Source organism: Molossus molossus, unplaced genomic scaffold, assembly GCF_014108415.1.
Source record: "Molossus molossus isolate mMolMol1 unplaced genomic scaffold, mMolMol1.p scaffold_m16_p_12, whole genome shotgun sequence".
In the NCBI taxonomy this organism is placed as follows: domain Eukaryota; kingdom Metazoa; phylum Chordata; class Mammalia; order Chiroptera; family Molossidae; genus Molossus; species Molossus molossus.
In genome coordinates, this window is record NW_023425347.1 from 87,862,129 (window position 1) to 87,879,669 (window position 17,541).

The 17,541-nt window shown below is 58.4% G+C and overlaps 1 protein-coding gene across 1 annotated transcript in view; it reads left to right on the forward strand.

Annotated features, from left to right (window-relative positions):
• RUNX3 (RUNX family transcription factor 3) overlaps positions 1-16,646 on the forward strand; it is a 58,566-nt gene extending 41,920 nt beyond the window's left edge. The window contains exons 5-7 of the mRNA XM_036257076.1: positions 1,682-1,786; positions 11,416-11,574; positions 16,102-16,646. Coding sequence (XP_036112969.1) covers positions 1,682-1,786; positions 11,416-11,574; positions 16,102-16,646 — 809 coding nt within the window. The remainder of the gene's footprint in view (positions 1-1,681; positions 1,787-11,415; positions 11,575-16,101) is intronic.
• The last annotated feature ends 895 nt before the right edge of the window (positions 16,647-17,541 follow it).

Here is a 17,541-nt window from a genome sequence, read left to right on the forward strand (position 1 = left end):
CGGAGATAGGGGTGCTCAGACAGGGGCCACGTTTGACTTGGATCAGCGAAGCTCCCCCACACCCTCCCAGTCTCATTTGTGTGGAGGCTTTGATGGTAACAGAGAAGGAGGGGGCGGGGTTCTCATTCCAGGGACGGTGCTGGGAAAACCAGGGTTGCCCTTTGAGGAAAAATCTTTGCCTTATACCACACCGACCAGTAATCCCCCAGAAGAGTCAAAGAATTAGAGGTGGAAAATAAAGAGAACACTGTTTATCAGAGACAAACCTTCATCTGCTTTGTTACATGGGGAACCTGCCCAAACAAAAATGCTGTAGGAGAAATCAAGAACCAGAGATAGAACTGAAAATGCAAAACAGCTTGGAGTCAGAAAGCGCAATGTAAAGACCAGCGGCCTGGGACACTGACCGCCACACGCAGGGCATGGGAAGCGTTAACAGGCTTATTACAGAGGACCTTTTAAAGGCACTAAAACCTTAATAGGAAACTGTAAAAGAACACGGAGCCGTAATTTGTGTTGGGTTCGGAATGACGATAAACATATAAAAAGCATCATTCTCACTAGTAACAGAGAAAGGCAGGTTCAGTCAGGAGTGTTTAAAAGATCTTCCGCCTCCATGCCGTGGTCACGATGCTGATGGCCCCAGGGGGACATGTGGCCTTACAGCAGTCACGGTGACCCTCCCTGGAGAGTCATCTCACTAGAGAGATCTGTGCCCCTGCGTATGTCCCAACCCTCAGATGCGGTGAACTCCCTCACTTCTTGGAATCTATGTTAAGGAAATAAGCAGAGATGTAGACAAAGATTTTCATAAACAAAAGGTCATTCTCGTTTTATTTCAAATGGTAAAAAAATAAATTATTATTTAAAAAGTTTTTTTCCTCTCTTAGGAATTTTGAATGGAGACTTTGGAGCCAAATGTCTATTTAAAAATAGAACAGAGTTCTGGAAATAACAGTTGTGTCTACAAATGAAATGTCTACAGCTCCCAAATCAGCCCTTTTCCAGCCCCAGCTGCACACACCAATAAGAAATTAGCAGCGTAGCTACCCGAGAGTAAGGAGATGGAGAAATAAAAGAGGAGGCGTCTGTGAGCTGCAGTATTTTGCAGCCATTAAAAATGAAGTTGATGAAGAATTTTTAATGACATGGAAAGGTGCTTAGGATGTGATATTAAGTGAAAAAAAATCAAGGTACAAAAATATATATTTCAGAATCACTGCAAGTATCTAAATATACATACCCACACAAATAGGATTAGAGGAGAAAACACCCAAATAGTAACAGTGTTTATCTCTGGCTAGTGGGATTATAGGTATTTTCTTCTTCTTTTTTACATCTACGTATGTGTTTAAAATCCCCATCCTTGCTCCCACCCCCAGATCGCAAGGGTCTCAGGAGAGAAGGAACAGCACAAACCAGATAGGAGGCAGAGAGGAAATAGGCAGGGCAGCTGGGGGGGGGGGGGGGCAATAAAGTTGGTGCCATGCCTCTCAGAGCCTAGAATGCCATCCCCAGCCGCTTGAACTTCACCCAGAGCCCCATCTTCTGCCCAGGTTCAAAGGAAAAAGACCTGCCCCTTCTGGAAAGTGAGGGGCTTAGGGAGGCAAACGAGGCGGGAAACCAGCATGTTGTGAATGGCTCCAGGTACCAACCTCCTGCCTTTTCCCCACTCCCCCAGGGAAGAGTTTCACACTGACCATCACCGTGTTCACCAACCCCACCCAAGTGGCCACCTACCACCGAGCCATCAAGGTGACTGTGGATGGACCCCGGGAGCCCAGACGTAAGTGCCAGAGCCACTGAGTCCCCCAGGTGGGGGAAGGAGGGTCCAGAGGGGGAAGGGCAGCAGCCGAGATCAGACAGATGGCACTGGGACCTGGGAGTACTCCTGTGGGGGGTTGTGGTCCTCTGCTGTACACCCCTAGACGCTGTGTGCCTGCCAACAGAGCCCCAAACCCTCTGTGCTGGCCTGGACTTTGGGAGGCCAGTGAGGAGGCTCAGATGGGAGAGAATGGGATCAACTGACCCCCTCCAGTGGGATGACTGCCACTGGGGGTTGCTGGGGAGTATGGACTTTGCATCCTTAAGGAAAGGAAGAGGTCAGGAAAGGCTTGAGAGAGAGAGAGAGAGAGAGAGAGTGTGTGTGTGTGTGTGTGTGTGTGTGTGCACGCGCCTGAAGGAAACCGGATCCTCTCCTTGGAAACCCTTTTTTTTAATCTAGTATGACTTACCTAAGTTGCACAGAGCTCAGGCACTCTGACTCCAGGACCCACCCTGTCAAGCTCAGGAATGCAAATTTGATTCTGCAGATATTTATTGAGCACCTGCTATGTGTAGGGAGCCCTGATCTGTGCATTTTAGCATCAAAGAAAGTTTGTGTTTAATTGCCTCTGCCTGCTGAAGGACCTGGAGTTTGCAGGTTTAGATTGGGGAACTGGAGGGGCAGCTGCACAGAGTGGGCCAGAGGCCCGTGTTCCTGGGTGAGTGAGGAGTGAGTGAGTGAGTGAGTGAGGAGTGAGTGAGTGCACGAAGCAAGGAACCAGCTGGCCATCTCTGGGCTGGTTGCCTCCCGAACTCTGAGCAGAGCTCTTGTCTGGACTGTCTCTCACTCGCGCGTGCTCGCCTGGTGTATTGAGAGCTGCCCTGTCCTTCTCTTTCTTTGTAATTGTGACCCTATGCAGTTAGGCAGCCCTCTCACCTTTGTTGTCTCAGGTGGGATCCCCCTGACAGCAGTGCCAAAGGGTCCTCGAGTTCCAGTGAGGAGAGAGTGCAGGCCTGGGGACCTTGAGACCCGGCCGAGAGCAGAGAGCAGATTCTAAGCCTCACGCTGTCTTAGCTTCGGGAGGCGTCCGGTGTCCCAGCGACAGCCTTTGATCCCAGTTCTGGGTGGAGGAGTCCTGGGGAAGGAGGCTCACAATGTGAGCGTGACTGCCCGGGCATGTTCATTGCGGGCCACTCAGGCCTGGCCCTGGACTGGCACCTCCATTCTTGGGAATCAAGTAGGCCTTGTTGCCCATCTATCCAATTCCTAGGTCCACTGCAGTGTCTGACTACTCGGGAAAGGCTCAGAGCTGGGCCCAGTGGCCCTGGAAGAGTTCTCTCCCGGCCTCCCAGGGGTACTTTTCACAGCCTCCCCTGAGCTCTGGCACATGGTCATCAGGCCCGAAGGCAGGCAGCTCCCAGCAGGCACCTGGTCTGGCCAAATTCCTGCTCAGATTGGACATGGATGTGTCCATGCCCTGGCCTTGGGCTTCATAGCCCCGGACAAGCCATGTCTCCTTTTTGGCCTCAGTTTTGTCATCAATGAACTGGGTCAGTGATCCCCAAAGTCTCCAGGTAATGGTGGCCAGGACGCCCTTGTGAGCCATAGGCCATTGTGCAGAGAGCAGATTCTAAGCCAGCCTGCCTGGCTGGGGGACCTTGGACAAGTTGCTGACCCCTCTGGCCTCAGCTGCCTCCTCCAGGAAGTGGGATAGTACCACCCACCCTGCAGGCCCGATGATCAGCCCAGCAGGCGGAGGGCCTCTGGCTGTGGCAGGGGGAGGCTCCTTCTGCGTCACTGGATTGTGGTGTTCTGCTATCTCTGGTACTTGGCCATCCCCCTGGGCTCCCACCGCCTCCACCATTAGGGTGGCGGCTGAGAACCCCAGGCCACGGCAGCAGAGGTATAAGTTTCTGTTGAAGGAGGTGGTGTTTTGCTCTGAGTCTCTAGGGGTAGAGTGAGAATGCACAGGGGCCTCAGTTGGGCTCAGTGTGACCGACGCCACTCACAGGAGCCATTCCGCCAAGCAGTGAGCGCCCAGTGTGGAGAGGCATGTGAGTGGGGCTCAGAGCCTGGTGGGAAGGGTCCCAGGGGCCGGCAGCGCCCGGAATCCCTCAGAGCCCTCCGTATTCAGCCCGCCCACCCAGAGCTGCCCACTGGCCCCACTGAGGCCCCTGGCTGTGGGTGGAGACTTGGCCCCCACTCAACCCCTTCGCCTGCTCTTTTCTCCTCGGGTCCCCCAGACCTGAGACAGCCCCTCCTTGGAGTGAGCTGTTGAGGGATGGGGTGGCATAGGAAAAGGCAGCAAGAAGGGAAGGCCAGGCTTGCTGTGTGACCTGAGGCAGGTGGCGTCCCTCTCTGGGCCTTGGCAGACCAGATGAGTGGTTTTAAAGTGACTTGTTCAAACAAAATCTTAGCAAAAGCTCATTTACAGAAAAGCGCAGCTGTGGGGTGGGGGCAGTTCTGCAGGTCTTCCATCCTGAGGGCCTGCTTGCCCTGCCCCTGCCCCACCCGGCCCTCAGACCAGGTCTCAGCAGCACCCTGGGTTCCCGTCTCAGCCTAACCTTCAGCCTGTGATTCTCCCCCTTTGCAGGCCTCAGTTTTCACACCTATAAGAGATAAGAGGCCACGCCCTGGCCAGTTTGGCTCATCAGTTAGAGTGTCAGCCTGTGGTCCAGGGAGACCCAGGTTCAGTTCCCGCTAAGGGCGCGTACCTCGGTTGCAGTTTGTCCCCGGCCCTGGTTGGGTCTTGTGGGAGGCAGCCACTTGATGTGTCCCTTTCACGTCGATGTTTCTCTCTCTCTCTTCCTCTCTCTCCCTCCCACTCTATCTGAACAAAAAAAAGGAAAAATATCCTCAAGTGAGGATTAAAAAAAGAGAGAGATAAGAGGCCAGCTGAACCGCCGCTGGTCTTCGAGCCCTCCCCGAGTGCCAGGCCCTGTGCAGCCTTCGTTCATGGATCCTTAGCGGCCCCAGGAGGAGACAGGCCAAGAGGCAAAGCCACTTGCTCAGGGGTGAGCTTCGGTGCACCCAGGGCTCCCCCTGGGGCTGAGGAAAGCCACCCACTTGGGAGAGGTCATTTCATGTGCTCATCTGTAAAATGGGGATGACATTAGTGTCTTCTCTGGGGAGTTCTTATGAGCATGAAACCAGCCTACAGCTGCCAGCCTGCAGGAGGTGCCCAAGAACCCCCATGGGTTATCACAGGATTTTCTTCTGGGCTTTTCTCCTGCTTTGTGACCCCAGCCCCGTGTAAGGACTGAGCTCTTGTGGGGTGTGGTGGGAGTAGGGGCTGGTCCAGGGAGCCAGGGAGTGGAGCCTGCAGATCCCTGAGGCCACTGTGGGTTCTGTGGCTGGGTCGTTCCCCTCTGGTGCCCTGCAGAGCGCGCCCGATCTGCAGCCAGGTGGGCGGCTCGGTTTGAAGGCTGGCTTGGTGGCTTCCTGCCTGTGTGGCCTTGGTTTCTGAGGTTCTCGATGCTGGTGTCCCTCACTGTCACTGGGGGCTAGTTAAAAAGCAGGTGGCTGTGTGAGAGCCAGGATCTGGGCAGGCGGCATGCAGTGCCTGGCGATCCTGGCGTGGACCACGCTTGAGAACTGCTCACGCCACGTCTTCCAGGCTTAGCAGGTGCTGATACCTGAAAGGGTAGGACCCAGGTTCTGCATCCTGCCTGAGGCCAAGAGAGGGCAGCCCTGGCATCTCGCCTGTGGGCCCTTCCCAAAAATGCACATGGAATGATTTCAACAAATATTTTCCTAGGCACCTACCATGAGCCAGGCACTGTTCTAGAAGCTGAGGACACCACAGTGAACCCAACAGATGGGCTCTGGCTCTCTTGGGTCTCACTCACAGGGGTGGGGAGAGAAGGTAAACAGTTCTGTTATCACCATGGCAACAAGGCCCCACCTGATCTGAGTCTTTCTCTCAAGCACCTCCTCCTCACTCACCCCACCCTGGCTTCCTGGCTGGTCTTCAAACTGGGTGGCCACACTCCTGCCTCCGGGCCTTTGCACTACCATTCCCTCTACCTGGAACACCCCCCCAGGCACCCCTAGATTCAAGGCTCTCTCCTTCCCACCCTGAAGTCTTTCCTCAGACGCTGCAGTGAGCCCCTTCCTGATCACCCTGTTGCAAATCAGACACACGGCAATGCTCCCAGTCCCCCTCGCGCTTCCGGCTTTAATTTCACCGCGAGCCCTTCTCATCTAAGGTGCTGTGTAGCTCACTCATTTACTTGCGGTCTTCCTCATCCCCCTGGTGTACACGTCCCGCAGGGGGAGAGTGTCCCCCTGCTTTGCCACCCTGCTGCAGACCCTGTAAGACAGACTCGGGCACTCAGTAGGTGCCCGGTAAATATTTGTGGGGTAACAAAGTGAACAAATGATTGGCTAATTTAACTTTAGGTCATATAAAGTCTTATGACTAAAAGTGAAACGGGGATAAGGGAGCATGGCAGGGCTGAGGGACAGGGGAGACCTCTTGAAGAGGTGACATTTGAGCAGGGACCTGAAGGAAGTGAGCAAACAGCCATTGTGGCTGCTGGGGGCTCGGGGGGACATGGGCAAGAATAGCTACCCGAAGTCTGCAGCTGGGCCTTGGAGGGATCTAAGGGTGCTACCGTGTTGTCCTCAGCTCCAGGTGTGGGGAGGGGGAGGGGGAGGGATGCCCCAATTAAGGAGAGCCAACTGCTCCTGACCCTAGCCCCCAGGTCCCCCACAACCCCCAGGGGAGTGTGCCAGCAGGAGGGAAGGGGTTAACCTCAGACCTCCCCGGTTCCCCTAATCAACCCCAGGCCGCTGGAAGCCCCAGTTGCAGCCCTGGGAAGGAGAAGCTTGCCTCCCTGCCCGCTGGACCCCCGCCAGCCACCTCCAGCTTTCATCTGCTCACAGGGGGCCGATTCACGGCAGACCACCCGGGGCCCAGCACCCGCCTGCGATTCCACGCGGTTGTTAAGAGTCGGGTGTAAATCTCCTGACAGGCCGCAGAGCGGGCCTAGGGCCCGGGTGCCCCACCCCATGGCTAGGCAGACAGTGGCTGCTGTGTCTGGGTTGTGGCCGCACCAGATCCGGGCCAGGCAGCCGAGGAGGCAGCTGAATGGCTTCATATGGGTGAAGGGCCTTATAATTGGGGCCCACATTGTTCCCCACCGATGACCCTGTTCCTGTGGCCCTGCCCAGCTCCTCTGCCCCCTGCTCTCTGCCCTTGTTGACCTCCTGCCTCCTGTCCCCCTCCACCCAGCTGAGACAGGACACTGAGCTGGCCTCTTGCCAGTCAGACCTCATTGCCAGGCAACCAGCTCTCCTCTCTTGGAGGTCTTGGGAAGCCAAGACCTTAGCAGCCAAGCTCCGTGCAGCGTGCTGACCATCTTAGGTTTGACCTTGACCACATACCTCCACTTTCCCATCTGTAAAATGAGGTGACTGTAACAGCCTCTCAGAGGGTCTTGGAGACAATATGCATGGCCCACGTGGCACAGTGCTTGGTGACATTGGAGGGACTATCAGTGATTTGAGCCCAGCTGCTGACTGGCACCTAAACCAGGTCCTGGGTGCTCCCCAGCCTCCCCACAAAGTGCTCTACTTTTAAACTCTGGAGTCTGTCCACTGTTCGATAGTATGATAACCATTTTATAGGTGTGGAAACTGACTCCCGGAGGCGAAGAGGGGCTTGGGTTAGAGATGGGTGTGCTTCGCGTTGGCCTGGCAGCCTGAGCTTCAGAGCAGGGCAGGGCTCCTGATAAAGTCCCCTGACACCCTGTCATCTCCTCCCCAAAGCCGTGCGGGGCTCAGTGTCCGGAGTGGGGCTCCTGGAGCAGAGCCTCTGGGGCTGAGTCCCAAAGGGCGGGAAAACATCCCTGGCCTGGGCTGTGCCTGCGCTGTGAGGCCGAGAATACTCGAGAAACCCTGGGCATAGCAGCAGCAGGAGGAGGGGATACAGGTGCACCCTGGAGCAAGCACCCCTGCCTCTTCATCCTGGGGCCCCAGTCTGGCCAGTGGCTGGTTCTTGCGATCTTAAGTCAGGGGCTTACAGAGCTAGAGGGGTCTCAGGGAGCAGCTTGTGCAGAGGGGAAACTGAGACCCAGCGAGAGATCCCCACTCCACTGCCACTATGGATAGCCACAGGAAGGAGGTCTGTTCTGCAGGCCCGTCCTCCCTTGGGCACAGGAAGTTCCATTATGCTCCCAGAAAGAAGGCCTGGGCCCCGTGGCACTGAGACTCTGGCGCCCTGGCCATGTGGCGCCACCTCATCTTCCCTTCGCCCCTCCCTGGCAGTGGCCCCAGACTTCCACCACAGCGAGGAAGCAATTCCCAAAGTGCTATTAAAACCCCCTCCTCCAGAAAGTCTGCCCTATGTGAGGGCAGAACCACACATGCTGGGAGCGTGTGCTCTGGGGCCAGTTTCCTGATCTATATCCCAGACCAAGCTCTAGCAGAGGCTCATCTTAAAGTCTCAGTGGCCCGATCTGTACAATGGCAGCAAACTGGAAAGTGCCCAGAGAAAGAACACTGGACTTGGAGTTCTTGGGTTCTGGATGGACAGTGCTGCTGTCCTGGCTTTGCGTCCTGGCTTTGCGTCCCAGACATGACTTACCATTCTGGTCAGCGTCCTGGTCGCCACCGTGAGGACGAGCATGTGGGTGGAGAGTGTTCACAGGACCTGTTCGGCCAGCACCACCACCTGTGAGGACGCCGTGGCAGGACACTGGCTTCAGGCGGGGTAAAGGGAGTATGACTTTGGTGAGGCCACCAGGCTGCAAGCAGCAGGCCCATCCTCGAACCCCAGCCTGCTGTGAACCCCGCCCTCTTTCTGCGGGGCCACAAGAGGAACTGTAAACGCCGTGTGCACGGTGTGACTCAGAAACGGGACCTGATTCGCCGGTGACGACCATAACAAGGCCTGAGGTTTTGCACCAGCTTTCGTGCTGCCCCATTGGCTCGCGTCAGGCTTGTGGCTGACTAAGACCCCCAGATCCTTGGCACCAGGCTGCTGCCAGGTCAGTGTGCGGTCTCCAGGTCCATCCGGGGCTTCCTGCCCGTTGAGATGGTCCTCGACGCATTGTCTCCCCGTTTGTCCACTCCGCCCTGCCTTTTTCAGCTGCCTGGGCAGCAAGGGCGAGATTGCCGCCGGGCTGAGGCCGAGCCTGTCCGCACGCCCCTGGAAACCACCTCCTGAGGGGTGCCCATTAGCCAGTTCTCTGTGGCTGAGGTTACGTAACTCGCCAGATAATGACATTTTGAACTCAGAGGTTACAGCTGGCAGCCCCTGGGCAGGACACGTCCTCCACAGTGGTCAGTTTGGTTTTTGTTGTTGTTGTTCAGGTTTTGAATGAATTGCCAACATATGAAATAAAAGAGATTTCATATAAAGTCAGGGTTATGGTTTCTCCTGGTCAGTTGGAAGCTCTGGCGACACCGGGACCACCCCGGTCAGAGCACCAGGTCGCTGGCCTAGGTGGTAGCTGTCCCTCTTAGAGGCAACACTCTCTAGTCTGCCCCGTCCCCACCCGTCCTGTGTGCCCCATTCACTGGACTTGCGCAGCTCCCATAGGGTCTGAATTTTCAGCCCTAGCTTTAACCGAGCTCACCCCCAACCCACATTTTCCGCTCTGCTGCCTAGGGTTCTGGGAGGCAGCAGCGAGGGGCCTGTCTGGAGGCCAGTGGTCTCATTCCAGCTGCCACGTGTCCCCTGGGCTCCAGGCCCGGGGCCTCAGAGGAGGAGGACGTGGGTTTCCCGGTCTCGGTGACTTGCTGAGCCCACTGTGGCCCCCAGGATGACCTGTCCCATTCCCAAGGACTCTCAGGTGCCCATTTGAGCTTGTGGCAGAGGTGCGGAGAGTCTGGGAGTCTGGGGTCCCGGAATCCACCACCTTCCCATTTTGAAAACCAGAAATGAGGCCCAGTCCTAGCCCTCTAACTCTGTCCGCTCATTCCCAGTGGTGGTCAACACTCCGGGCTCCAAGAATGCCATTTTCCAGGCCTCAGGAAGACGGTGAGGAGTTCTGTTTGACCTCCCACCTACTTTCTTCTCTCTGTTAATCTAGAAAATTCTGCAAGACTTAGGCAAGCCTTGCTTTCTCCCTTGGCCCCTCCCCACAGTCTTTTCTGAGACACGTCAGTCCAGATCTTTCCTCCTTCCTCACCCTGTGACCTCGGGCAAACCTCTCCACCTCTCTGAGCCCCCGTTTCTCTTGCCTGTAAAAAGACGAAAGGGCCACCAAGCGTGCCTGGCCTCCTTCCTCCGGGGTTGGGTGGGGCAGCATGAGCCAGCCTTGTGTTGGGCTGAGTAGTAGAACCCAGGCGTGTTCAGCCCGCTGCCTGAGCCGTTCATCCAGTGTCTGCCTTGCAGAAGTCCCCAGAAACGGAGGTGTGGACAGGGACGTTCCTGGGAGTATCACACCCAGGGGAATAATGCAAGAAATTTGGAAACAACTGAAGTGTCCATCGAGAAGATGGGCCGAGTAAACTTAGTGTCCAGTGGATGTGACAGCAGGAGCGAGGGCTGTCCCCTCGGGCTGTCCCCCTCGGGCTCCCTCGGGCTGTCCCCTCAGGCTTTCTGCAGGAACGCTGTTGTTTTCGTGGGACCGGCTCACCCTCCCCATTTAGAGACAAGAAAACTGAGGCGGTGCTCCGGGGCGCGCTACTGGAAAAGCAGGCTGAGACCAGGCTGAGACCTTCGAGAAAGTTCCCTGAGAAACTTGCTGTGTGTTTTCCATGTGTGTGAAGCCAGAAAGAGAAGGGAAGCCCTCACTGGGGACTTCTGGGGAGGGGTTAGGGTAGCTCAAGGAGCCATAGCCGGGTCTGTAGTGCTTTTATTTTTGTAGATGTTCACGTGTTGCTTGTGAAATGTAAAATGAGTCATTGGAAAGGTGTGTGTGTGTGTGTGTGTGTGTGTGTGTGTGGTCCTGTAAGCGTGATGTCTTTCTAGAAGCCTGAGGAAGGCCTCAGCTAGCTGCATGAAGGCCGGGACGTGGCCCCCTGTGACCCTGCCAGCACCTCCGGGCCTGGGAGAAGAGGCTGGGGCCCTTCCTCTGGGCCATGGCAGAGGGGTGATGGGAAATGCTGCAGTTTCTCCAGGTGCAGTGCCCCAGGCGGGTGCACAGGTCCCTGTCCCCAGCCTCCAGTCAGAGATGGGATCCAGCCCTCAGGGAGGGGCCCTCAGCCTTTTCTCAGCATCCTGGTGAATTTTCCTTCCGTGTGAGGCCCAGAGAGGAGAAGGCATATGGGTCCCATGGTGACTCAGGGCTGGACGGGGCAACAGTCCCATTCCAGGGCCACCTCCCAGGGGTGGGGGGTGGGGTCCAGAGGCTGGGAGCAGAGGATGGCAGCACTCCTGGATTCTCCCCCAACCCCCCAGGAACCTGCCGGGGTCACTTGCCCATGCCTGTTGCCAGTTTCCCCTGTGCCAAACAGTGTGCTGTAGAGGTTCAGGTGTGAGGATGAGTGTCCCTGCTCAAGAAGACAGGGCGAGATCATCAGGCCGTCCCAGGGCAGTGCCTGTGACCACGCTCTGTTCAGAAAACCTCTGGAGACCTAAGGGTTCTGCCTGCGGAGGCTACGGGTAGACCTCAGGGAGAACTTCCCAGCGGAGCGAGGCCTCGCTGTCGCCGCGTCCCTCGGGAACCAGCTGCTGACGGGCTCCCCATGCTCTGCAGGGCATCGGCAGAAGCTGGAGGACCAGACCAAGGCGTTCTCCGACCGCTTCGGGGACCTGGAACGGGTGCGCATGCGGGTGACACCGAGCATGCCCAGCCCCCGCGGCTCGCTCAGCACCACAAGCCACTTCAACAGCCAGGCCCAGACCCCCATCCAAGGTACAGCACAGCGGGGGCTGCGGTGGGGGGAGGTGGATGAGGACCGGGGCGTGGTCCTTGTGCTGCAGACCAAAAGCTCATCCAGAGGTCGGTCACTGCCTCGCCCTTGTGTTACGAAGGAGGCCGCTGTGCTCATTTGCTCCTACGGCTGTTTTCTGAGGGATGCTCTGGACCAGGCCTTTCATTCATTCACACAGCAGACGTTTGCTGACACCCACCACCTGCCAGGCCGCTGCCTGGGCCCGGGGATCAGCATGAGCAGACACGATTCCTGTCCTCCAGGAGCTCACTGTCCCCCAGGGAAGTGGGTGTTAATCTCCTAGTGCATCTGTTAAAATTGGAGCATGACTTGTCCAAAGAACCTGTGGCAGACATGACCCTGCTGAAGACACCTCGCACCCAAGCCTCGGCTTTCTCATCTGAAAGTGGGGTGGTGATGGGTGCCTCTGCCCAGGGCTGGGGTGATGTTCAAATGCTGGTACTGTGCCCAAACAAACTTTGTGAACTGTAAAGTGGTGTTGCAGTCCTGGGGAGAGACATAGCATCCCCGGGAAAGGTCCCGCGGGCCGAGAGGCACCTCCCAAACTGAAGGGAGGAGAAGGCCTCTGGTCTGAGGCCCAAAAAGTGGTCTCTATCCCCATTGCCTGGATGGATCCAGCAGGCATGATCAAAGCTAGATCTCAGGCAGGCCTTCCAGAGTAGACAGATGCCTGACACGTAGCAAGTGCTCAGTAAATGGCTGGTGATGAATATTTACTCTGCTCCAGGCTCTGTCAGCCAGGGGCTGGGGCACAGGAGGCGGAGTGCCCTGCTGGCCCTTGGGCCAGGCGGAGCAGAGCGTACCCGCCGGCAGCACTGAACACAGGCAGGAGGGCTGTCATCATGCACTGTGGGTGTCATTCCTTCTCACTCCTGCAGGGCTTGGTTGAAACCCATTTGGCAGATCAGTGATGGTGGCACTGATGCAGCCCCTTAGAGTAAAGAGAAGGTCCCGGGCCATGGTGAGGCGGGGAGGGCCCTCAGGTCCAGCTGCTCCAAGTTTGTGGGCTAGCAAGTTTGAGATGCTCAGCAGCTCTTGAGCCGGGGAGGGGAGGGGTGCAGGTGGAGGGGTGCTGGCGCTGCAGGGTCTGACCTCAGGAGGCCGTGGGAGGTACTCTGCGCTCGGGGCTCACGCCCGCCCCTGCCCGGAAGTGGTCTGTGCTCCTGTCTCCCACAGGCCAGCATCTGTCAAGGTACAGCAGCCTGACACTCCAGACCTTACCCTGCCACGGGTGAGCTGGGGCCCGGTGGGGTACTGGGGCCCAGCCAGGGAGCCCCAGAATCCAGCAGGTGGGGGTGAACAGTACCTTCCTGTTCAGCAGCTCCCGTGGAAGGAGAGCCCACCTCTGCCCCCCACGGTTGTGCGGACATGGCTGGGGACTCAGTGCCCTGGGGAGCCTGAGGCAGGCTGCCCACCCTCTGGCCAACCCCCAAGGGCCAGGTCTAGCCAGGCAGCAGGTAGAGCCCCCACCTCCACTCCGGGGCTGGGAGGAAAGGTGGACCTGTGTAGGGTGTGGCTGACCCAGGCCTTCCCTTTCTGCTGGCCCCTCCCGGACCACCCACAGCACTAGGCCTTAGGCTGCTTATGTGGCTCTCGATCCCAGCCAGACCTTCCCCCCAGGCCTGTCCCCTTTGGAGGGAGAGGAAGGGCTCCTGACAACCAGGACCCGGGAAGGAGTGCGAACTTTGCAATCAGGTGGACCAGGCTTGGAATTCTGCATCTTCCAGGCACTGGCTGTGTGTTCCTGGGCTAGTCACTTCACCTCTCTGACTCAGTTTTCTCTGTGAAGTAGGAAGAAGGAGGTACCTGGCACAGAGGGGTGTTGGCAGGGCTGGGTTTGGGGCCCTCTCACTGCTTCCCCTTCTGGTGGTACCAGCCTCTGCCTTCAGACCCCATCCTGGGGATTCCGTCGGGACACCCCACCACCACTTCTCCTGGTGCCTGTTAATAGCTTTGACCCCCAGCTTTGGTCACTGGCAAGCGGTGCTGAGGCCCCATCCCCTCCGTACCCCAGCCCCAGGCCCCCCCAGCTGCGGCCGCCCACAATGGGGGCTTCTAACAGCTCAAAGGGCTCATTCAGCCACCACGCAGCAGCTGGGGCAATTTGGAGAAGAAAATAAACATTTCCTTCCAGTGTTGGGATTGGCTGCTCGACAGCCAGCCAGCTCCGGTTTCCTGGGGCTACTGGGCTGGGAGGGGCTGGGGGGCAGGAGCCTCAGGGGTGCTAAGGGCAGACACAGCCTCACCACCCTGAGCAGGGGGAGGGAGGCAGGAGGGGACAGTAGCCGTCTGGGCAGGCCCAGCTCCGAGTCCAGAGCCCATGCAAACTCCAGGGACCACGCGCACCAGGCCCAGGCCCACCTTGCCTGGCTTTTCCCGGGCTGCAGCCCTGCTGTCTCGTCCTCGGGTCCCTGTTTGGGTTTCCTTTGCTTTGGTCATGGGGTTCCTGTCAGGTGGACAGGACTCACTTCCTGGGTTCAGAGCAGAGGAGTCAGCTTCATGTTTGGCTGTGTTTGGGGTGCCAGGCAATGCGAACAAGACCTCTGGGGTTCTGAGGGCGGGCAGCCAGGCCCTCTGGCCATCAAGGTTCAAGGCAGCACTGACCAGCCAAGGAACCTACTAGGGAGGGTACCAGACATTCCAGGAGGACCCTGCCCCCCGCATCCCCCAGCCTTGAGCCAGGGAGCATCATTCCAATTCCGTTCAGATCCACAGCCAGGACCAGAGAGCCCATTGCCGAGGAAACACTCCCCGGCTGAGTCGGGAGGGCTCCAAAGCCCAGAGAACTTATAAGTCTCACCCGAGGTCACACAGCGCCTCGGGCAGATCTGGGGAAGCAAGACACCTGAGGGCAGCTGCAGCCATCTGCCCTTAGCCAAGCCTCAGACACAACAGGCAGTGCCCACCTGGAGCTGCCCGGGGCACAGGCTGGTCTCCTTGAGTCCTCTTTGGTGGGGTGGTGTAGAGAGGGTGAGGCCAGACTTTCCCTTGGGGTCACTGCTGGGGGCTCATCCACCTCCCCACTGCTGCCAGAGCCACCCCCTTGGCCAGGATACAGGGATGGCTCAGGATCAGGGGATCATCTCTGCAGGGCCCTGAATGGGCCATTCTCCTGTGTGCCCAGAGCACGAGGTCTCCCAGCCACCACCGCAGGGCAGACCCTCGTCAGGCCTCTGCTCTCTGCCTGGTCTAAGCACTTCGCATGTATTAACCGATTTAATTCCTAGGATCTGTTACTGTCTTCATTTCTCATGTGGAAAGATTGGTGCACAGAGAGGTTAAGTGACTTGCCCAGGGACACAGCTAGTGAGTGTCAGAAGCAGGCTAAGTAACCAGCTGTAGGGCCACACAGTTAACCTTTGTTCTGTGCTGCCTCAGAGACGGGACAGCTACCTATCAGGCCCATATCAGGGCTCAGGACTGGAACCCTAGGACTTTGTGCCAAGTCCAGTGTACTGTGTGACCCTTACGCAAGTGCCTCACCCTCTCTGGGCCTCAGTTTTCCTACCAAGGGAGTTAGACTCAATCCCAAAGCCCCTTTGAAAGCTGAGGTTTGAGGGGGTCTGTGAATATAAAAGTAGGGGGCAGAGGCTAAGATGCCCTTGTCTTAGAGTCCAGTGAGGGGCCAAACTGGAGGATCTGGGGCAGGACCTGGGCCGGACACTGGTCTGTCATTGACAAGGGCAGGGTCCGGGCCACCAAGCCCCTCTGGCTGCCATTTCTCTTTACTGCCAAGGCAAATGAAGCCAGCCCTGGAGACACAGCCCAGGACAAGGAGTGTGGGGCTGGGGGCACACAGAGCTGCTCTGGCCTGGCCCCCAGCACACAGGCAGGAGCTCCGCACGAGCAGAAAGCAGAGCCTCATGAGGAGCTTGAGTCCTTTCTGCAGTATCTGGAAAATTCATCTCTCTCTGCCTGTTTCCGTATCTGCCGAAGCAAGCCCCAGATGCCCATCTCACAGGGCCGCTGCAGGCCTCTCCACCCCACGGTCTTGCCAGCTCTCAACCGGAGGGAGGTAGAAGCTGTCAGGCCAGGCCTGTCCCTGTCGGTCCCCCACACAGGGGGACCCCAACAGCCCTGGTGGGGCCCACCCTCACCCCTCGACAGGTGTCTGCACCGCTAGGCTGTCCTGAGGATTCCATGGGTAAAGAAGAGCGTCCCTCCTCTCTGTCTGCCCGGGGAGGCCCAGGCCACCTTCGGCCCGGCCGCCTGCTCCCACCTGCTTCACAGGCAGGGCCTGTGAGCCAGAGCCCTGAAGTCATTCTGTTTTAAAATTAAATTTGGGGGGGGCAACATTGGTTAATAAGATGCATAAACTTCAGGCATGCAGCTTTATGATACATCGTATACTCCACGGCGAGCTCACCACCCGAAGCCCAGTCTCTCCCCGTCACCACGCATGTGACCCCCTTGGCCGAGGTCGTTTTCAAAGCAGTCCGCCGGGTGGTGTCAGGCTGCGACTGACCGTCTTCCTTGCTGTCCCCCAGGCACCTCGGACCTGAACCCTTTCTCCGACCCCCGCCAGTTCGACCGCTCCTTCCCAGCGCTGCAGACCCTCACGGAGAGCCGCTTCCCGGACCCCAGGATGCATTACCCGGGGACCATGTCAGCTGCCTTCCCCTACAGTGCCACACCCTCGGGCACGAGCATCAGCAGCCTCAGCGTGGCCAGCATGCCAGCCACCAGCCGCTTCCACCCCACCTACCTCCCTCCGCCCTACCCTGGGGCCCCACAGAACCAGAGCGGGCCCTTCCAGGCCAACCCGTCCCCTTACCATCTCTACTACGGCGCGTCCTCGGGCTCTTACCAGTTCTCCATGGTGGCGGGCAGCAGCAGCGGGGGCGACCGCTCACCCACCCGCATGCTGGCCTCCTGCACCAGCAGCGCCGCGTCCGTGGCCGCGGGCAACCTCATGAACCCCAGCCTGGGCGGCCAGAGCGACGGCGTGGAGGCGGACGGCAGCCACAGCAACTCGCCCACCGCCTTGAGCACGCCGGGCCGCATGGACGAGGCCGTGTGGCGGCCCTACTGACCTCCGGGCCCAACGGACTGCTCCCGGTGGAGGCAGGGGCCCGGGAACCCTCCCAACAAGTGGCTGGCCCAGCTCCGAGGCTCAGGGCAGGAGCGGGACCTATGCCCCACGGTAGCCACGAGCAGGGTCCACAGGTCCTGGGGCCCAGAGCTGGCGGGTGGCTCCAGCGTCCAGTCCAGCCCTGTCTTTGTACAGAGGCGGGAACCGCCCCCAGGACGCTGCCCAGCCCTGTCCTCCTCATCTCATCCCCTCCCTGTGGGCCATGTCCTCCTGTCCCCTGCCCTGGTGACCTGGCTGTCCCCAGGGGTGCCCGCGGTTGTCACAGGGCCCAGGTCTCCTGGGGCAGAGACCATCTCTGTTCCGGAAGGAGGCAGCGTTTGCCCACACGGTTCGACCTCTTACCCATAGCGCCCTGGAAAGACCTCCCCACCCCACATCCTCGGAGATCCCGCCCCAGGGGTGCAGCCCTTCTTCCACATTTACACACATTGAGGCAGAACTGGAATGCCCCCCGCCCTGAGAGGGGGTTCCCCTCATTGTGGAGCCAGGGAAGGGACCCATCCAGAGTTCCAAAAAAGTCACTGGCGCAGATGGGGTGAGGGCACCACGCCAGTCCCCCCACAGCTAAGAAGCCCCCGTCCCCGTCCAGCTGCCCGGGGTCCAGGCCCGGAGACTAGCCGACGGCAGCAGGCTTCCCGAACCGGGGGCACCTGCAGTGGGCCCTCCATGCACTTTACCAGCCCGAGGCATTCGCCCGCTCTTCTCCCACCGGGGTGCAGGGACCCCCGTCACCCGAGGCTGGAGAGAGCACACGGGCCAGCTAGGTTCCAGCAGAAAGCACTGAGGTGAGGAGTCATGAGGTCAGATGTCAACATCCCTGTCCCAGCTGGGCCCA